At 38.7% G+C, this 23,030-nt stretch overlaps 1 protein-coding gene across 11 annotated transcripts in view; it reads right to left on the bottom strand.

The window, feature by feature from the left end:
• ADGRB3 (adhesion G protein-coupled receptor B3) overlaps positions 1–22,790 on the bottom strand; it is a 454,887-nt gene extending 432,097 nt beyond the window's left edge. For 8 of the 11 annotated variants that reach the window (XM_042017059.1, XM_042017064.1, XM_042017066.1 and 5 more), the window contains exons 1-2: positions 22,456–22,790; positions 18,997–19,765 (exon numbers count right to left, since the gene is read on the bottom strand). In XM_042017059.1, coding sequence (XP_041872993.1) covers positions 18,997–19,750 — 754 coding nt within the window. In that variant the 5' untranslated portion in view covers positions 19,751–19,765; positions 22,456–22,790. Of the gene's footprint in view, positions 1–18,996; positions 19,766–20,855; positions 20,953–20,987; positions 21,437–22,208; positions 22,296–22,455 lie in introns of those variants that run through there. The other 3 variants (XM_042017060.1, XM_042017062.1, XM_042017061.1) reach the window with 3 other exon arrangements.
• Between the last annotated feature and the right edge of the window lie 240 nt (positions 22,791–23,030).

The following is a 23,030-nucleotide window of genomic DNA, read 5'->3' as shown; positions in this document are numbered from 1 at the left end:
AGAGAAGGGTCCACAAAGACCTAATTGTGGTCTTCCAGTACTTAAAGGGGAGAGCAATTTTTTACACCCGCAGATAGTAATAGGACAAGTGGGAATGGCTTTAAACTAGAAGGGGAGAGATTTAGATTTTATGTTAGGAAGAAATTCTTTCCTCACAGGGTACTCAAGCACTGGAGCAGGCTGCCTAGAGAATTTGTGGATGCCCATCCTGGGAAGTATTCAGGGCTAGGTTGGATGGGGTCCTAAGCAAGCTGGTCTAGCATTAAGGTGTCCCTGCCCATGGTGGGAGGGATGGACCTAGATGATCTTTAAGGTGTCTTTCAACCCAAGTCATTCTATGATTCTATGAAGAAAAATACCAAATAAATTTAGGCATTAACTTAGCCTACTTTGCCTACAAAATTTTAATTATTTCATGTTCAGAGGACAGAAAATTCCTTTTATTAAGATACTAATTTTTGAGATTGTACAAATTCTTTACTATCTGATCATGGAGGTTTGAATGGAATGTATAATATAGATAATATATATTATAGCCTGTGAGATATACAATCAGATTCATTGATACATATCTATATATGTAGTGGGAGAAATTGATAAGTTTATTTATTGAGTAAAAATGTATAACAATAATTCCTAGGATTAGGAAAAATAGAGAAGTGTTGAATGAAACTTTACTGTATATTATACTATAATATGATTCTATAAAAATTAAAGACTTGTAAATGTATATCCAGTTCACAAACAATAAAATTGGCTAGACATTCTCAGTCTTTGCTTACATAGGCACCTTTTGAGTTCCAAATAACTTTTGACATCTCTTCATCTCTGTAATTATCTCCAAGTACCATTCACTACTAATGCTTTAAGGATCTTCCCTTCCCATTTTATTTCAATTTATTTATAAGACAGAGTACGACAGTATTTTACAGTATTCTAAATTATATTATCATATGTCCTCCCCATGTTTCTAACTGATATAAGCCTTCTTTCTTTTCCCACAGTCCTCACTAGTACTTGCATTTGCTCCTAATATATTGTTGAACTCCAAGTTTTACCAAGTACATTACTTTCTTTGTTAAAACACTACTGAAGATGTAGCTTCAAATACGAATTTATGCAGATGTCAGTACACCATTGATATTAATTTACAGTTTTCATATAGCCCCCAGTCCATTTTTAAATGTGTTAAAATCTAAAAAAATAGGAATTAAGTTTTATAGAAATATGAGTAATATCCGTAACGTCTCATTTAATACTTTCATTTATCCATTTTACAACTCCCCCCCAAAAGCTGTGTAACATTTATAGTATTAGAATAAAGTTAAAACAGAAAGCCATTATAATTAATAACATTTTGTTACTTTCATATAGTGATATCCTTTCAGGTCCTTTTGATAGTTTTACTGGTCTACAAATTGGATTCTTAGAACATGGAAGTTTACTAATTTCTTGTTAAATATTAAAAGATGATTATACAATCCTGCGCTATTTATTTACTTTAATAGTCTATAATACACATTCCCTGTACCACTGTATTCCTGCATATTTGGATTTCTCACATATGACTCTATTTCTTGTTTGCCAATTTCTTCTTACTTTTTAATTGTTCTAGAATCACCCTTAATTTCTCATTCCTAAAAAGAAGCTTTTAAACTCAGATATTTTAAATAAGATTATTATCATCCCTTTCAGTCTTTTCAGTATTTGTTTTTTCCCTATGATGTTGTTAGAAAATCCTTATTATCTTAACCCCTTTGGCTAGCATTAATCCATTTCTCTTTTTATACTGCCTTATCTTTGCCCTACAAGCTTTAACTTCGAATATTCTTGTCTGGCTGCCTCGTCTCTTTCCCTTTTCCAGAACACTATTCAATAGTGATTCCTTATCTTGTCTTTCAGCGCCAGAAGCTACCAACAGTACAGTACAGCTGTGATACATCACAAGCAAAAGGGAAGGCACACAAACATGCCTCACTGTGTGAATGATGTAAAATACTGTAAGAAACTATTAATATTTTTTTTAATGCAACCTCTTGGCCTCACTGAACTTGACTTGATAAATACCAAACTGTTTCAAAAATCTATACATCAAGGATGACACAGCCATAATTATTTTTGGAAAACTTTCTCTAGAATATTTTATTAGCTGTTCTTCAGATTAACTATTTTGGCCATTCTGCACAGGGTCATTGTGGTTTAGGTTATTTTTCTAATAATTAGAATACTACAAACTGAAGCATGATAAAGCATAACTAAAAAAAACCCATAGTCCACTACAGTGACTGACAGGAATAACAAAATTCATTGACAACATACACACTGGATTAGATTATGGGTCTGGTTATTTGCTGAATCCTGACATATGTACAAAGTATTAGGGGTCAAAATAACCTCACCATGAACCAAAGAAAAGACTGAAATAAAATATACAACTCGATTAGTTTCACCCTGAGCAAGGTATTCAACTACATGACCATCAGAACCCTTCAAACCTAAATTTACCTATGAGTCTATTTCACATAATTTCAAAAGCATTTTTTAATCTATTAATAAAATAGGTATAAAAGTAAAATTTTAGTCTTAAGGTACCAACCTTAAGGTCTCTTCAGTTTATTATTGCATCTGGTAATATGAATACAGTGAATAATTTTCAAACATGAAAGAACCCCAAAATCTTAATATGCATTCATATATTAAAATATCTCAGTCATAAGCCTGAAAACTTGAACTCTTGTCTTCTGTGAGTGCTCAATATCTGCATCCTGTGGACCACATCACACCAGGGGAATGCTAAAATATAACCAAATCGTGAACATGGACTCTTAACCTAAGTGATCTTCCAGGGGTTGCCATCAGTTCTAGATGCTCACTTGCAATAAAAAAAGTAGTCCAGCTATCTATTCTCAGCCAGCTGATGTTGTAAATGATTCAAGCTTCCAACCTTACTTAACATTTTCCAGAGTTTACCCAATTCTAACTTTACTTTATATCCATTCAGAGCAGAATCTTAAAAAACCAAACCAAACAAAAAACTCTTAACTCCCCCCCCGCAAAAATCCCTCAAAAAACCCCAAAGCCACCAACCAAAAAAACCCAACCCAAACCAACCAACCAACCAACCAAAAAAAAAAAAAAAAAAACCCCACAAAAAAAACCCCCACAAAAAACCACAAACCTCCCCAAAAGTAAAGCTCCTCTGTTTACAAACATTTTATTTTTCTAAATGGAGAAAGAGAACTGCTGCAAAGAACACCAGCACTTTGTTAATTTATTTTATAAGCGCTGAAATGGTTGAGGGTAGCCTCAGATACCATGATTCTCTTGTACTCATAAACTTCTCAGACTTACTGGTGGAGGCATAAATTGCCTTTTGATCGCTGTATATCAACAATTTAGGCAAAAAGATAGGAAAAAATCTAATGCACATATAAAGGAGTAAGACAGACAAAAAGGGAAAAGCAAATTCAGTTTAATGGCATTAGGAAATCTCTTTAAACATTTTAACTGCATATTTCTCAGTGAGTTAGCATGATTTTTTTCCAGGTTACCATGGATTTGTACATTAATGGAACACAAAATTGTTGGAACTACACAACTGAGTTCTGTGTGGCTGTGCTTATCATGTGACTAATGAGTGGTGTACACAAAAATGAAATTTCTTGGAAAACAGAAATGTGCACTCAAAGGTTGTAGGGGACACCTGTGTGGACAAAGACGTTTATGTATGATATCTGGCCAGAGTTCAAAATTCATGCTACTAAATGTTCACCTGGGAGAACTAAGACAACTTCATGGGTTGCAATGTGTCGGAGACAGGGTGACTAAAAAAAGGGAGGGGTAATTTAGAGCATTTTCTTGAATAAAAAGCAAACAACTATTCAGTAATAAAAATGAAGATTAACTGAATAAAGACAGCTCCGAGCACAAGAGTGCTCCCAGCACCATTGCCAGTCAAAAGCACATAGATCTAGCATTGCCCTGAAAAGGTCATCAGTCCATCTGTTTCTTTGGCAGAGGTGACAACCATCCCACATGGATTACTCTCTCCTAACAGTATTTAACATTCCATAATCCTCAAACCAAACAGAGCCAATCCTATAAAAATCCAGGGGACAATCTAAAGAATTTCTATGGTATTGCCTGCAATGGGCTTGATGGATCACAGGTATTACTCTGTGGTAAAAACCCACTGATTTCAATGGTTTCTGATCACCAAGGTCCTCCAAATTTAACTGTAAATGATGTCTCTATGTAGACAACTATTTCAATTTCTCTGAGCTTATAGTGAGGTTTATTATAAATAATTTAAAACAGAAAATGTAAAACATACATTGAAGTATGTTTAAATAATTTCATTTGTTGGCCATTTTTACTCACAAATGAAACTATTTCCATGTTGTTTATAATTTATGTGATTTCAGAGACTTATGTCATTTAGATTAAGGTATTGTCAGATTTGAGTAGACTCCAGTGCATTTACTCACAACCAGACACATTAAAAATGAAGTAATTACTTGTGTTAGTGAAACAACTGCAGTAAGAACAATAAAATCCTGATTAAAAATCCTGATTACCTTTGTCTTACACTATGACCAACAAGCTTGTAACTTCTATATAAACACAGAAATTAATGCTTGCTATAAAAAAAATCTAGAAATTTCACAGTGAATTTCAATTTTAAGAGAGTGTGTGGTTCTTCCTAGTAGTTCTTGTGCTTAAGATAATAAGAACCCAAAACCAGGGAACATAAAAGACTCTTTGACTAACCTTCTTCCCTTCAATCCTACTGACATCAGAAGACAATAAATACTAACACAAGCAAGGCTTGACAAACAACATCATTAAAACCCTCAAGGCTACTGCAAATGGATTAACTCACAATAGTTGCACATGGTCTAGATACCTGCTAAAAGAGGACTGAGCAGAATTGAAAGCTTCATTTCAAGCAAGTGGTGCAGATGACCTGAAATTAGCTCCTGAAAAGCCTGTGTGGGGACATTCCTGTTCCCAGAGGGCCTAAATAAAGGCTTCCAGAACTGCACACTGCACTTTGTTCCCTCTTTGAGCTTGGTCAGGGACCGAGGTGAACACGTAAGTCTTCTGTGTGACAGAAAAAGGTACATGACCTGCTGTTGACCAAACCTCCACATGCTCTTGTGGAATGCTATATATCTGAGAGAGTACTGAGCTGACCCCAAAGACTTTTTGCTTTTTTAAAAAAATACCAGCTACAGAAAAAGATGGAATATGCCTTTCACATATAAATATGTTACTTGAAGTAAGTATCTCTTAAGGAGGAGGAGATGCATGTTCATGGTTATACTTAGCCTGAGGAAACCTAAGCCCTTGTTTTCTCTTTCCTGGGATACTGCTCTCACTAGTAGGCAAAGGGCTTGTGTTAAGTATCAGTAGTTTCTGGTATTCCTGTGAAACTACAGCACTGCAAGAAATAACAAAGCAAGATTTATGGGGTCAGCAAGCCACTCAAAGGAAACTGCACTATGTACTGGTGGTTAGAGTGATTCCTGACTGAGGGAACACTACGCTGGGGGACACATACACACTTAATTCATATCCCAGCTTAGCCCACTGCAATTTGGTTGCCTGCCTACACTCTACCATTAGAACAGTAACAGGACTTGCAGAAATGAATGAGGCATGGGCTGGAAGGCATATCCTGCCTTTTGTGACTACAATCTTTTTTGTGCATAAAACCAATGGAGAAAACCAGTGGAAGCAGATGGCACAGGGCAATGGGAGAAAAGAAACAGATTTGCCAAGAACCTATAACACAAAGGAATCGTGCAAAGTAGAGCACAGAGGAGGGAACACTGGACACTTCCGTGACTTCAACTGGTTGTGTGACTGGAGTGATGAGGAAAAAGTCAGGGTTTTAAATATAGGGTTAAAAACAGGGTTTCTATGACCTTGTCCAAGCCCGTGCACTTCTCAGGCTAGCTAAAATAAGACAGGTTTTTGTTTTGTTTTCAGGGTTTGTTTATTTGTAATTCCTACAAAGCTTCTGTGTTTGTTTACTTCACCTGTTTTATGCCCCAGATGTGATAAACTGTAAGCTTACAGTACTAATAAGACTGGAGCTCTGTGAAAGTGAAAGCTTCTGGGAAATCTGAGGGTTTAGCTAAAAGAGTAGTGCAAAGAGCTAACAACCTAGAAACAAGACAAAGCACAGAGACCAAAGGGGAAAAAATCAAAAACCATGCTTAGAGCCAGTATAATTTCAAGGGAAGCTTAAGTATGTATAAACCTCATGTTCGGAGCTGCAAACCAAGAAGCATGCTATTTAGCTGTGAACTCCATCGGGGCAATGTGACAATTTCTAACAGAAAACTACAAGTTACAAATACCAAATATGCTGAGATGGACTTTGTGGCCTGAGGGTCTGTCTTATGAGAGGAACAGTGTGTGATCATCCTTCAAGTTAGCATGCACATAATGTATTCTCTGATCAACACAGCACTTTGTGTCTTCGCCAGCACATCACTGCTACCATGAGCAATGTGTGTCTGCCAAAGGAACAAAGAATACCGGGAGTCTTTTTAACTGCGTGCCAAAAGGATCCCTGTCCTGAAATGGCAGAATTCCCAACTATATCACAGCACCAGACACTATCTTGGTGTCATATCGCAATAGTGTCTTTCAATAGAAGAGATTTAGCATCTCCAGTATTTTTTCTTAAAGAAATCTCCAGTGTACCCTCTGTCTATCCACCATTGTTTAATTTACTTATGCATTTTGAATTAATCCATATAAAATAAAAAATACGTTCTAAATTTTCATCTTTCAGTTAATTTGAAATCTGATTTTCTCCATGTAAATATCTGCATAGACTTCAGAATATAACAGTGATTCTCGTTAATGTGCCAAAAAAAAAGATCACCTTTCATTAACAGTATTTGCCTTTAAAATGTACAAAGACTGTAAGCAGTCATGACACATAAGCTCAGGGCTTGTAATGATAACTGAGCTGTGATGAAAGACTGGACAGGACTTCTAAATTCTTGGTTGGTATCAGACATGTAACAAAGACCTATGCTAACAGAGCTATGCAATTCACAACATACTGCGCTGCTAGCAAAATAACTTGCATTTTTTGAGATCAGTCTTAGCCAGAATAATAGCACCCTGATCATTGAAAATATCCACATTGATTTTAATGTAAAATTATTTTCTATGATTTTCTACACCCAACAGTTTGAAGTGAAACACTGGGGTTGAAGTATACACACAATAGAAAACAGACCTTAGATATGTAAAAAATCATTAGAAATTATGCCACAGCATTACTGCAAGGTATTCAGTTAGGATTTTTAAAAATGGCACCTAGTAACTTCTGAAAACTAATAACTGCTAGGCAATGTTTCGGTAGATTGTCAAAACATCCTGCATACTTGTTTTGCAGTTCTCACATCTTGACATCTGAGTAAATTATAAATTCTTTTGTTAAGATGATCTTTCTGTTGTATTTTTTGATAACCTCTACTATGTATCCTGGCATCTTTTAGGGGCATATATTCTTCCACAGTTCATATTATAATAAATATTATCTTCCAATACTTCATAATTTAATGCCTTCTTCTTCGGAAGAACTCCCTGACAGCGGCTGTCATCTCAAATGACTGTCAACTTTGTGTTCAGACACATATTCTAGAGATAAATACAATCCCAAATTTACACAAAAACAAGAAGTAGAAAGCATCTATTTCTACAGCAGTTGTGTCAGTCATAGCCAAAAATCAGCCAGCCGCTCCTAAACAGATTCTTGTTTTTATCCAGATACGTCTAGTGCGATATCATTTGTCAAATCAATAATGTGACACTACTTTTTTTTTTTTTTTTAATCTAGCAAAAAAAAAAAAAAAAAAGCATGTTTTAGAATGCTAAAATTTTGCAACAAATTCCATGGCAGTTTCTGGACACATTCAACAGAAAGGTGAAAAAAAGTACAATGACAATAACCACAGCCATTCTTCATTATTCTAAATGTATTTTAGTGTAGCCCTATATCACAATAAATACAGCACTGCAATTGCCATTAAAAGGCCTCAGGACATGTCAAGTATTGTCTGAACTTGTTTTGTTCTTCCTGAAGCTTTGTTCAGCTTGCTTCATGATCAGACAGCTATTGCCTGATTTGTTTAAATTTTGCTTATCTTTGTAGAACCATATTCTTTTTATAGAGGGCAGCAACAAACAGATATTCTGTACAGAACTATGTACCTATTTTACCCCAGCACAACAATCCAGGGCAGAAGAGCACAGTGCTGACAAAGGGAATGCTTTGAGAGCAGAGGTGTCCAAGCAGGAGACAATGGGTGCAGTGCAGGCCAGCACAGATCTGGAAGGGCCAGTGAAAGGCAGAAGATGGCTTTGGGGATCCCAGAGCTAACAAATAATACACTGATGAGCAGCTAAAGCAGTGCAGATCTGGGAACTAGACAAAACTGGTTCCAAGATAAAAAAAGCAAAGAATATTTATTGAACTTATGTAAGGCAGTACATACATAGTAAATTAGCTGTTATTATTGATATTTATTGATTTGTTTGATTGCAATTTATTATTGTTGTTGGGATTAATTTCTAATAATATTTAGAGAAAATATTTTTAATAATAAAATAATGGCTTCCTGTTCTAATATTGATTAGATGTATTTCAGGAACCCACATCTTCAGTTGAGGGCATTTAGCAGCAAACCTGCTTTTAATTAAATCCCATTTACATGAATAATGATGTTGATTCATTGAGTTTATTTATGTACAAGTGAACACAAAAGCAGGAATTTAGTCATGTCTGAAAAACATTTAGATGCTACATCCTGGCACGCTTGGATACTCTGTCATGCCTTATTTATTCTAGAAATTCAGTTATTGTAAAGTTACTGTACATATAATGTTACCAGACTAAAACCTACTTTTGCAACAATTCAGACTTCACATGGACAAAAATCCATTCTCCAAAAGCTTAAAAACATGAAATAGTAGATAAATCTCATAGTCCTTCATTCTCTTCATCTCTTTATGCAAAGCAACCAATAAACTGACACCTTCACTTCAACCACCAGAAAATACTCAGAGAGAACATGGATTTGATTTTCATCAGAACTATGAGGGAAAAAAAGACTTTCTAGTTTAGCAGTAATGGCATAATCTATATATGCTAAATAACTGGAATACTGATTGCCAAGCAAAACTTTGACATACTTAAAATACTACCAGAAGGCAAGGCAGTACTATTCTAACAACACAGCGAGGAAAGGAACTTAGGCACAGAAGCATCAAAAAGCATTTACAAAGAAATCAAATAAGTTTACATGCCTCATCATCACTTTCAAGACCCCCATTCACAATGGGGACCTCCAAAATGTTCATCTGAGGGCACCCCACACCTGCTGGTATTTAAGAGCCTTCAGACAACATGAGCAAGGTGCACACAAGGGTCTGGGTGTTGCCTCACTGTGAGAAGTAGCAAACTCCTGAGCAGAGTGAATCCAAAAGGTAATCTTGGATCATACCAACTTGCCCCAGCTTTGCACAAGACACAACCAGAGAGGGCATCCTCCTTTTAAAGGGCAGCCTCCATTCATAATCTTCTGTGTCTAAACTGCCAACCCCAACCTGAATGCCCTGTAAACAGCTGCAGCACTTGGAGCAATCTGGACTCAGTGGCTCTGCTTCTCAGAAGGTTCTGTCTGGCCAAGGAACAGGAATAGTGTTGATTTTTCCCAATTATGAAGCTACTCCAATTTTCATGAAAATATTAAAAATTCAGTGAATACATAATAATTTGAACATTAATTTAAGAGACAGGAAAACACTGGTTCCAGAGCAGGCTCCAATTATTTTTAGGTACATTAAATTCTCCCAGGACAATAACCATCAAACTTTTCTGAGTATAACTCTGCTTCAAGAGGTATAACCAGTATCTATTGCATTTATGAACCTAAATAATAGCATAATCCACTGAAGTCTGGTGGCCCCATACATAACTCTCACAACTTTATCAGTTGCTGCGATTGGCTAATATCCCAGCCTTGGCACCTTTTTCCCTTCCAAGGAGAGTGAAACTTTATGATCCTCTCCGTATTATTAGTGAATTCCTAGACACTTGATGCAGACAGACCAGCTGGACAAGGCTGTGTACTCACATTACACCTGCAGTGCTGAACATTTTCCTTCCTCTCCTTTGTCAGTGTGAAGCACATCTGTCAACCTTCAAACACACCAGTACGGAGCATCTGTATGTTTGCCAGTTACTGCAGATTTTGGCCAATGCCACAGAACAAACAAAACACTTCCAAGGATAAAAAAACAACTTGCTACAGTTCAAGCTCAAGTGCCCAGCTTTGCAGACAACTAAAATCTTCTCTGTGTACAGTACAGAAGGGAATGAAAATAATAGGATAGAGAAGCAAACACTATAAAAAAAGCAAAACATTTAGGATTCAAAGAAATATTTCACATGAAATACTGAGACTTAAGATTTTCCAAAGGCCTTTCAGGACAAAGTATTCTTGCAGGAAGCATGGGCAATAATATTTCTCATAACCAATAAACAGCATGAATTAGATTCTCTGATTTTCTAATCTGCAATTTAAACCCTTACTAACTCCACTACTGGAATGAGCTACAAAGGTTTTGCCAACTTATCCCCAAGCACTCTGTGCACACTTTCACAGAGACCTGCACCAGTCTTTAATGGTCAGTGGGAAGCCCTGGATAAACATGTATCTTGGACTCTATTTTGAAGGATCTGCCAGTAATACTGTAATCAAACACAGTGCAACAGCCTAGAAACACGGTATTATGTAATTGGCTGCTAACATGTCCAAAAGAACAGGCAAGGGTAACATGTATCAACCACTTTTTGATAGATCTTTTTTCCTAAGCAAATCTAAACTGTGCTGAAGCAGCATCCCTGTTCTCCCCAGCTCTTTCTTGTGCCACTTTTTGGCTCCAGTGGAGGATTAGCTGGGCCATTATAGCACACTTGCCCAACATCAAGACCATACAACTGAAGAACCCAAGGAGAGTAGTTTTCTGCTGGGCTGGTGTACTGACACAACTCAGCAAAGGGAAAGGAGTGAAGCCACAATGGGGCCTCAGATCGTCACAAGCAACTTGTTATAGCATACCTCAGTTGGTGACAATGGTTAACAAATTCCTACTTAACATAAAGTGTATCCCTACGTAACTGAAGAATGAGCTAGCAGTACATGAAGAACAACACGTACCAGTCAGCTCCCAAAATGTTTTACATCTTCTGAAGAATTAAAGAGAGAAAAGTAGTGAAAATTGCCCAAAACAGGATGACATGTTCTCCCCATTGTCACCAACTTTCTATTGAGCTAACAAAAAGGGATGCTATTCAAATTTTTTATTTTTGTTGTGGTTTCTGTCATTTCTAGGAGATATAAATAAAATTTGAACTTAATTACTGAAAATAGCTTGCTTCCAAATTTCAGCTGCACACATTTCCAGCACCATCAAAGAAATACTAATTTGAGTGCATCATATGCCTTTTTTCCCCTCCAGATTATGGAAAAGAAACTGAAATAAAGCACACAACGACAGAATAACCAGCTAAAATGGAAAAAATCCACAAGAAGTTACACAACTGAGTTTTCTTTAAAGTACATCTGCTTCACTTCATCAAAGGTCAAGGATGGTTTGAAAAGTAAAACTACAGGGGAAAAAAAAAGAATTTATAAAAAAAATTATCAAATAATTTACTTTTGGTAGTACAAACATGTTATTACTGTTTCACACCTCTTTGGTGGGATTTAATCTAATCTGCGTTTAGACCAAATTATATTCATGGAATGGTGAATTTGTCTTGAGTAAGGACAATAATTTGGCCTTTGCAGAGCAAAGTAACAACATGGATCTCATACCCCACTATTATTGACTGTTTTTATTACTTCCAATGGTGTCTAGTCCATCAGAAAACTGTGTCAGCAATTTGACAAAAACTTTATTTATAACTTCTCTAAAAGATTAACAAAACCGAGAAGGACTTTGAAAAATTTGATTGTCTTCCTCTTGAGATTAAACTAACATCAGAAAGGGCTCAAAATCTGAAATATTCAGAGTGATGCATAATAAATAAAATCAGTGATGCATAATTTGTAAATTTGTATTTTATATCATGTACAACTTTCTCTGTCCTAAAGAGCATTTTATATTTCTTGTTAACAGTGTATGTAAATAATGCTCAATGGAATTCTGCAGTGACCTTTGTTTTATTACAATTACTGCATATTTATAAATGAACAACTAAACTCCAATTTGAGAGCTACAACAACTTTGAGTTGGAATCCTTTGATAAAACACAACTGAATAAACTTCATAAAATTAATTCCCTAAGAAGAGAAAAAGAAAGTCTCCTCCTAAAATTCCTCTGTGTATACCCACACACAAAGCAGATTTTTCCATGCTTTTGCAAGTAGAAAACTAAACGAAAGAGCAATATGGAGAGATTTGAACAGCAGAGGATAAATTGCTTTAAAAAGAGCACAGAATAGATTGAATGTAAAACATTGTATAATCACTGTTTTATATAAACACATAAAATAGAAATACGTAGGTATAAACCACTGCATAACAATAAAAAATGCAGTACCTGCTTTATGTCATAATATAATTCCATGTAATGTCACTAAGACTTAATAACTGAAATCCCACTATGTAAGAAGAATCTACATCAACTCCTGCTAATGACTGTTCTATACTGGAACACTTCCACATTTGCCAAAAAGCACAAGAAAATCAGAGGACAAGTTCTAAAACACACTAAACATACTGTGGACCTTGTCCACCAAGACAAAGGGTAATGGAAGAATTTGAAGACAAAAGGCACAGCTTACTGGTATGAGAAAGGCCAACAAAGAAAGCGTGACCAGTCTGAAATATCTGATGGTACAGTACTCAGTACTATCAAGCACTTGTTCACTGGAGGCAGCAGCAAGGGAGTTTGAATTCTGCCCCTAATTTGGATACTTGCTTTGACTTCATTCTGAACACTTAATTTGTTTCTATACCTTGCCCATTCTTTATCACTTGTTTCTATTTATATCCTGTGCTTCATAGAGTGGTTTTTAGCAGCGTTTATGTCCAGTTGAGAGCAGGCCTTCCAATGTCTGAGTGCAATAATGTACACAAATAGAGGTTCAATTCAAGAAAAAATGACAGGTTGGGAAACTAAAATCCCAGTTTGGGTTATAACATACTATGCAACTGAAGTCATGCATGCTTCAAACAAGCAATGAGCTGATGAAAAACTGGTATTCAAATCCTATACAGAACACCTGTGATCCCTCCGAAGGCAAACATCAGACTGAAACAGGCTGACTTTTCACAAAAAATAAATATGCCATCTCACTAGTGCGTAAGAAGTGCTTAACAAAATACTGATAGAATCTGTGATACCAAAGAAATTACCACCGAAAAAGAGAGAGAAGTGCATCTACTAATAAAGTATTTAAATAACTGGAAGCAAAGCCATTTATATAGGCTGTTTTGTAGCGTGAAGGAAATGGTCTAGGTATTTTCCTTTTTCAAAGCATCAGAGAATGCACTTACGGATTGATCCAAATCCCACTGAATTCCATACACATACATGAAGTGTTGATTAGTCTTGCACACAAACTTCTAAGCTTTACATCAAAACAAGAATTTTCATAGTTTACTGAAATAAATCAGGTGGAGATAATCAATACAGCACAAACTAAAGTACAGTCACTAGTGATAATCACATATAATAATTTAAACCAAAGGTAAGGCTTATTGATTAAAGGAGGTGCTGATCATTAATGCTTTTTCTACAGTGCACCGCTTCAAAAAAAAGAATTTGAAATCAAACTCACATGACTTTGATAAAGCACCCTATTATGAGTGGTTCAGAATGACTCAAGTATGTACTAAAAGCATAAATTTTTAGGGTGATCATTTTCTTCTAGCAAAATAAGTCAAAATAGGAGATATTATGTAGCACACAGGAATCCACAGGAGATTTTAAAATATTTCCTTCCACTGAGAACCAGACTCACAAACATGATCTCTTTAATTGATTCTATGAATGTTTCTATGATGTTTTTTTGCTCCATGAGCATTTTAGCAGGAACAATATTTATGCCAAAAAAATTTTTTTTACATGAAATTATTTTTCTTTACAGTCTAGATTTTCACAGAGATCAAACTGCTCACTACAGTGTAATAACAAACTGCTTAAAACTGCTCATAAGTGGTACAGTAAGCACTTGTTTTAGTATATCAGTTTTAAGTTTTTAAACAATATTTTGTAAAACATAATGAAAAATACTCTTCACGCAAAGCTTAAAAGTGTGTTTTTCCCTTAGTGTTCATCTTCCTTTATCCCCTTGAACTCATGAATAAAAGGGCCACTGCAAGAAGAAGGCTATAAAAATTATTAAGCCTCTTTCAAGTGTGTTACTGTACTCATTCAATATTTTGGACAGCTGTTTTATTTATTTTTGATTTTCTAAATTTTACTTTAGTCATAAAAAATTGTTGCACACTAAATATTAAATATTCCTACAGGAGTAGGTGGTTGTTAAGACTCCATTTTGCAATTTTTGATCTTACTAGACAAGTCCTTCATTGATTTAACAGTTTTAATCCTCTGATGCAGCCATGATATGACATGGTATTACTGACTATGACCTTCTGACTAGGGATGTCCAGCCTACTCACCAAGCTAGTGACCTCCGGGTATGTGATGAATATTAGGAATTCATCTCAGATGTGTGCAACAGGAAGTGGGCATTCATGGAATGGCATATAAATAAATGCATACAAGTCATGAAAGTTCTACAAAACTATTTGCATCCTACGTCTTACTATTACTCAACAGTGTGGCATAAACTATTATTTTAAAGGCACATCTATCACAGTAAATCCTCTGTTAAGATCTCTGTGTTGTTTTCAGATTTGAAATCTGGAAAAAAATAAATACATCAGTTGCTGAATACTGAGATGCTGGTACACAGTGTGCTCTTAGAATTTCTGACAAAGTAGACCAATGCTACACTTCTAGCGTAATAAAATATCCCTACTAAGATTATTTTAGACTATCTAAACAAGAGATACCAGATTAAGCCTGGAACTCCAAATGCTGAGGTTTAATTAATGTGGACATCCCTTCTCTTCTTCTGTTGGATATAAGCCACAGGACAAAGAATTATTTCCATTGTTTTAGGAGGAACCTTGTCAGATTTGGCATTAAACACAAGGGGAAACTCTCTATAATTTCTGTCTAAGTAACTGTTATAAAACCTCACAATAATACTATGGTTTTGCAATGGCCACAATAAGAAAAAACATTTTTTGATTCTCTCTTGGATTGACTACATACATAGTCTTTACATGTCTACTAGCTTTGGATCTGAGCCCTGTCTTATTGACAGAAACTTCATGACATACTTCAGTCACAGCACTGAAGATCAAGAGGAAAAATTCCCCTGAGCCCTTAAATTTAGGACCCTTCCAGAGTACTCACGGAGATCTATTTGCCAATGCTTTGATCCAGGCTAAACACCTCAAATGTAAGGCCACAGAAAAGGATGTAGATACAAGGAAACTGGGACTAAGTGAAACTGTAGCGATTTTCAATATTGTTTTAATCAATGACGCCAAAGATGATCTGCCTACAGAAAAAATGCTGAATAAACCACATATTTTCAAACCATTTTATTAGAAAGAAATAGTTACAGCTTCTTTTTTTTTGACCTAGTTCCTTTTATTGTTCAACACTTCAGCACATTTAGAAACACAATGATCCATTGTATACTTGTCACATCTTTTGTAAGATTCAACACCTCTTAAAAAGGAAAAATACCGACTTTCATCCATTTTCCTAAGCCATTTATCATATTCAAAATTGTAAAAATCTTCAAAACAGAGGTTCAAAATAGAAACAGTTGGCTTTAATCTAAATGCTCTCTATTTACATAAGGGTTCTAAAATGTGACTGGAAATAGTTTTGAGAAAAGATTTTTGCACTTCATACAGTCAAGCTTGATGAAAGCAAATCCGATGGATGGGAAGGTTCGCATAATACTTAGAAACCTGTCAGGTCTTTGCAATTCCTTTCCAAAAGTCATTTATAGGCAACGTCAGTACATAACCTCAAAATAATACACAAATTCATAAAACACAGTCTTAACCAAATCTAGAGCACTCTCGCAAGAGTAAACTCCATTCCCCTTAAAACTCAACTTAAAACTGTACTTTCAGTTGCCACTATGAACCCGAGCAACCATTTCTTAGTTATTGGTCTACCTTATTTATGCTACCTATGCCAATCTAACTTGAACTAGCTTGTCTGTGAAAACAACACTTTTATTTCTTGCCTTAATGTTCACTGACAAAAGTGATAAATTGCATCATGTTTGTAGCAAGAACAGTCTACATTTTGATCCCTCAATAAGGCCTTGATCTGAACCACAAACCAGCTTTTTGCATACAGATACACCTGACTGATGTGTTTAATGAGTGCAACTGTATCTACAGAAAACAAAGATTCAACACACCTCTGTCACAGATTTCAGCCTTCTGAGGAAAGGGAAAAAATGCTTTAGACACTGAGTGGAAGACAAAAGCTTACTGATAACTGAGAAGTACTGTAAGGCTTAATTTGCAAAGTGATTATAACTTTGAGTAAAAATCTGATGAACAATTTCAAAGTGCATTAAAGCAATTAAATATTGAAATAATTCTAATACTCTAAAAAGTCTCATCAATACAAAACTTCCCCCACTAAACAGAGTGAAAAACAAGCAAATCAAACCTTCCACCTACCAAATGAAACTTCCACCCTCTCTAACAATGCCATTTCTCAAGCTAATATGCAGAAAAATCTGTAAGTAGGGGCAAGAATTAAAATATGTCTGAAATAGGAACCAAAATATGCTGGAAACGTGTTTCAAAATTTAAGGGAAGAAAAAAATCCAGATAAATGCTCGCCCTCAGCTTTCTCTGTCCTTTCAACTAAGTACATTTCTGAAACAGACGCTTTAACCTGAATACACACATCCCCTTGGAATTTAGTGTATTTTGGGGCAAGATGTGAGGGCCCCCGGCGGCCCGAGCATTCCCTGTGCTGGCGCTCCCTCGCCCTCAGATCCACGAGGGAGCCGGTGCCTTAGGACGGGAATCAGAGGCAGGGGCGAGGGATGGATACGCCTCTCGGCCGCGGTGGCCGTGCCTCCCACGGCGCTGGGGCCGGGGGGGATGCGCCGCCCGCCCCTCCGCAGGGTCCCGCTGGACCCGCGCACTCCGACTGCGCTTCCTGCGCGCGTTCCGGTCTGCGGTGTTTGTGTTTTCCAGCTGGGGCCGTGGCTCCCCCGTGATTCCCATGACTCACACGGCGGAGGCTGAAGGGGCGCAAGCGGCGCCTCCCACCCAGCGCTGCGGCCGCGGACGGGCGGTGCGAGCTCCGCGCACCCGCGCAGCGCCCGGGGCTCCCGCCCGGCTCCGCCTGCTGCGGCCGGGGCTGCCTCCGCCTCCCCGGGCACTAATTAGCTCTAAACGGCGTTAAATACCATCCCTGCCACTGAACGAGCTTCTCTCGGAAATTTTTACGGCAGCCGAGCTTCCCCCGTCCGTTAGAACCGCTCTGATCCCGGGCTGCTGGGTGGCGGGAGAGGCGCGGAGCCGCAGGACACTCTAAGTGTCCCACTCGCCAGCCTTCCTCTCCCCCGGCCCTGCCCTTGGCCGCTGGCACGGCGGCAGCTGGAGCAAGTTCAGCTTTTCTTCTCCCACAGCACTGGGGCTTGGCTGCCCTTAAAGAAAATCCTCTCGTAACAACGTGTCAATGTTACATTCCTCCACAAAGCAACTTCTATTAGGGGGGCTGGGAGCTTGGCACTGCCTCGCCACAGACTGAGCTTTGTGGCTATGCAAAAAAACAAGGAGAGAGGGAACATTTCCTGCATTAAAATGCAATACCCCAGGCTCGATGATTTATCCTCCCCCTCCCCCCATTCCCGCACGGCAGCTCTGAAGGACCCCCTCGCCAACAGGCTGCATCCAGAGCCCCCATCTATGTTCAACCCATGCCTTCCCTGCCTCACAACCCCTCAAAGCCCTTCTAAAAATCGCCCCCACCCCAACCTCCCCAAAATATCAGGCTAAAACAGGAGGTATGTAGCAGAGGACCTGAGTGGAGGACTGCCATGCTACCTGCTGGACCCCTGTCTTCCCACCCTTCCAAAACACCCCCCTCCCTTTTTCCAGCAGGGACATGAAGCTGGGACTGGAGCAGCTGCTGGGAATGACACATCAACCCCCTCCTCGCTAATACTGCAATGCCTTCATCCCCAGGAGCCGAGACTGGGTGCAGCAACAGCCACTGGCCCCTTCACAGAGCTTCCCAGGAGGTTAAACCAGCATGTCCTGCCTGCGCAGTGCCTCGCCTTTCCAGGCATCTCAGGCAGAGGGTTCACCCTAAGGAATTGCATTTGCTCTTGGTTTGTTTGTAGGTTGCTGAGGTCTGGCCCAGGGACCAGGTATCCTGAACATGGTAAATCTCTTGGTCTTTTGGTCAGGTTGCCTGCATGCCTTTGGAAATGTTTTCCTTGCAAAGTCGAGGGATCATATCAAGAAGGCCAAGGTTTTGCAGTTGGGTGGTTGCTGTAAAGAGGTGGTGAGGGGAAGAGTGATTCCTGGCTCACCACCTGTGGGCATTACTGTAAATGGGGCCTTAGAACAGACGGATCCTACTTGTGAGGAGTTTCAACAGTGCTCAGCAGAACTATATGCTGTAGGTTAGGCCCGTTTAGAAATGAAAATGCAGCCTTCCCTGCTTTGAGGGAGTGTGCATCTTCTCCAGCCCTTTCGCCTCATCTAGAGGAGAGCCAGAGTGGAGAGCAACTCAAACGAATGTGAGTATTAAGGAGAGCTGGCAGCAGGACTTACACACTGGCATGGCATTCAGCCCCCCCTCCAAGAAGCACCTACCTTCTTTTGGCGGCCGCTTGGCTTCTCTGGTGAGATTGCAGACCTGGGTGGTTTGCAGCTCCTGGGTCAGGCAGCCTTCCGTCTGCTCGTTGAGGGGCAGCACCACATTATTGAGCAACACCAGGGACTGGTCGTCTATTCCCCACTCTCCCAAATGCTGAGGGCAGGTGCATTTTGTATACATGATCCCACAGGACTCGGTTCTCCCATTTTCGGATTTCAAGCAGCTCTCCAACCAAGTGCATAACACATGGCACCCAAACTGGCTTGGGCTCACCTTGTTCAACACCAAAAACTCAAAGAAGGATTTTTGGTCTTCTTCTTTTTTGTGTAATCCTGGGAGGTTGATAGGATAGACACGACGTATCTGAATAAAATTCTTATCATACTGCAGAAATACAAAAGCATTCTTGGAATTGCAGAGCTGCATTATAGAATGGTTATTTTTTAAAAGATCCTTTATTTTTTCATGAGAAAAATGATCAAACTGATAAGCCAAGAGGGAAAAGTTGGAGCAGCTGAAGTCCTTTTTGGAAAATTTCAGGTAAATACTATATTTGGTTGGATCTGGATTTTCCAGCGTCCAAGTGCAGTTTGTGAAGTTTTTAGGAAACATTTCACTTACAGAATACGATCCATAAATGACCCCCTTCACCAACGTGGAACACCAGAAGTCTTGGGCAGCATTAAATCCAAACATAACCAGTAGATAGGTGGAAAATATATAAATCAGCAAATTACGAACAGCCTTCATCCTATGTCATTTGGCCTGCAGGAGATGAAATGAAATAAAAATGCAAGTAGAATTCTTCACGCATAGAAAACCAAACTCCTTACAATTTTCGAGCCAGCTGTTTTCAAGCTTGCAGTTAGAGCCCCTTTCAGAAAGAAGGGCAGGTAATTTTTATTTTATAACGCAAGGGCCGGGGTTGCCGCTGTGTGCACAGCGCCATCACGTGGCCGTCGCCACAGACACGTCCTCCACAGACAAATTAAAACTCAACATCTATTAGATTATTAATAGGAATGTCCTCTCCTCTCTAGGATTTAGTCATCATGGCGTGGACTAGACTGCTCAACTTAAGTAAAAACCTATATGCCTTACCTGACAGAAGAAGAGAAGAGAAATTTATTTATTAATTTATTCAAAAAGTAAATAAGTCATCTGCTGTAGTTATGTATGTACATATACAATATGCACACGCAGAATTCCACCAGAATAGAACAAGAAAGCTGGTAGAATTTGTTGTTACATATTATTTTTCTCTTAAGTCTGAGAAATAACTGAATTATTATAGCTATAATTTAAAAATGCACCCATTACTATTTGTTACAGATGGAACATTATCTCCCATATGTCTACATGTCTTCACCCTGGCCGCCTGGTACACAGAGGTCTCTAAAAAGGCAGCAAATACTGAGATTAATGTATTAATAAAATTTTGACACTACTGAAGAAAGAAACAAAGACGGATGAAACTACTGCTGGTCTAACATGACCACTAAATGCCAGCTTTTTAAGATAATAATTTCAATGTGCTTCAGCCTCTAAGGATATACAAAATGGATCACAGAATTAGTATTACAATCAGTAGCTCTATATAACTGGCTGTGCTACAGCAGGATCTCTGCACCTATTGGACTGCACTTGCCCTCTTATTACGAATATCTTGTACTGTCTGATTAGCTCCTGTGTTTTGCAGCCATGCACTTGAACAATGCAAGAAAATAATACATTTTCTCCACTAGTATCTCCAAATAAAGCTGTTTTACTGCACCTGCCAACCCTCACAGTCTCCACATGCTCTGTTCTTTTAACAGTGGCCTAGGTTAGTACAGCAAACCTGAGTTATATTTACCTCTGTAATGATATCCAAAAATTTCGGATTGAAGGTTTTCAGCATTAACCTTTGAAAAGTTGCTTATCTCTTACAAATGAGTAGCTTTTCACCTTCTGCTCTTAAATGCAAGCAGAAGGAAGTGATACCAACCTAATTTCAAAACTCTCTAGATTGCAGTCTCTTCCACTGTTGCTCTGTAAGGCACCGTTACTGAGTTTTGATGTGTGTCTTTGCCTAGCTTTTCATCTCCTCACCAAACAGCAAGGCATCTTCTGGTTCCCATTGCATAACACACAGCAAGTCACTGGATTAAGCTCCCTTGAAGAGATTTCCGTATCTCCTAGATTATAATGCAAACTCTGAATCCTGAAATGGGCAAAAAGCAGCACCAACTCTAACCCTCTTTATAGCAGAGGTTTAAAAAAAAAAAAAAGCAGAGCTGCTGCTGGGTCTATCCACATGGTCAGATTTTCTCTTTTCTGAGCATCCGTCTCAATGAATAAAATGGTTCTCCTTCTCCAAACAGGGCTAGTACAGCACTTAAGGTTTTAAAAACGAAAAACTTATTGGGAATTCTGGAAACAATTTCCCCTTTGCTGAAGCACTTTGCAGGCAATGCAGTTCTGCGCAGTGTTATTCAGGATGGTGTAGGCGTTGAAAGCCAATGTGACAATAAGTGTCTAAATTAAGAATTCCACCCATGAAAAGGGATTAATTTTATAATCTGGAAAGTAGAAAGGGAGCTTATTTGCTTTTCTGTTTGAAAAGGAAAAAAAGCCTCTGACTTTTTCCCTTCTATGTAATATCTGCACTAGAAAAATAAAGACCTCTGCAGTGTCAGGCTGTTTTCTATGAAGAAATGCAATCAAATAGCCCTCATTTTAGTTGTGCATTTGTTCATGCAAGGCTATTGAAAAAGAGCACTGTCTTAATCCCTCTCTCCCTGTGTGCATTACAGACGCACACATGCACACACACACGACTTGAGTGTGCCGGCAGCATTCAGTTAGTTTGCAGCATTGCTAGATGTAGAGTGAACCTGCTCGCTGAAAGGATAAAGACACTCACATTAAAAAGATCTTTCTTTTCCATGAAGGAGGGAGTTAAAGAATGGCCACAGAGGCTTAAGGTTCCCCATTTGGGAAGGGAGAGAATACTCTTCTGCCGAAAAGAAACGGGCATTTAGTTTGGATATTCCCCGAACTGATTTTCTAGGCGACACTGTAGTTTAGCCGAACATAGACGGCGCCATCACTCCATTTATTTTTTTTTCCCCCAGCAGAAGACCCACTGACTTCTCTTATTTTAACTTCCTATTAACCTAACAATTCCCCCCACCCCCCATACAAATTACCCCAATCGTGCACAAACCTCAGGTTTTCTCGGTCTCGCTGGAAATTACTCTCAGGGAAGCAGACCTGTCGCAAGACGGACTTCTCTAACTTTTAAACTGCAGCGCTGAAGTAAATGCGGAGATCATTTCGTATGTGCTGTCTCTCTATCCTTCAGCAACAGCCTGTCCCCCTCCTCCGCCGCCTCCTCCCCGGAATCCCAAGCTAAAAGCTCTCCAGTCGTAATCCCTGGAAACGGGAAATGGAAATGCCCCGGGCACCCTTACCTTCCACTCCGAAAGCTGTCAGGCTATTTCTCTAGAACACTAGCACCACAGGCACACGTCCCAACAACAGTGATGGAGAGATTCCCCTTCTGACGGAAGCACCGTTTCCCATTTTTCCCGGCTCAGGTTCAAAACCAAGATTTTAAAAAGCAGCAGAAGATAAAAAACGCAGCGAGAAAACCCCCGCACGCCACAAGCACACCCCACCGAGGGAAAAAAATCAGCTTTGGCTCCGGATCCACCAAATCCAACCACATGAAGGGAAAGAAAACAGAAAAAACCCCAAAAGCAAAACAGGAAAAAAAAAAAAAAACCAAAAAAACAACCACCTCAAACCAGCGAGACTGCAGGGGGAAAAAAATGGAAGTGGCTGAGCAAGCGAAGGTTGTTTTGGTTTTTTTTTTTTTGGTTGGCTTTTTTTTTTTTTTTTTTTACTTGGAAACAAAGTCTCGGCACAGCAGCCCGATGCACGGCGAGGCCAGGCAGTCGACGGTCTGAGAGAAGGACTAAGGCGCTAGTGCGGATTTGTTGGTGGGTTTTGTTGTTGTTGTTGTTACTAATAGACTTATTCCTCC

This window comes from Corvus kubaryi, unplaced genomic scaffold (assembly GCF_017639235.1).
Source record: "Corvus kubaryi isolate FWS band 111438036 unplaced genomic scaffold, C.kubaryi_AGA036_p1.0 split3-73, whole genome shotgun sequence".
In the NCBI taxonomy this organism is placed as follows: Eukaryota; Metazoa; Chordata; class Aves; order Passeriformes; family Corvidae; genus Corvus; species Corvus kubaryi.
This window is presented reverse-complemented; position numbering and strand designations above follow the sequence as displayed.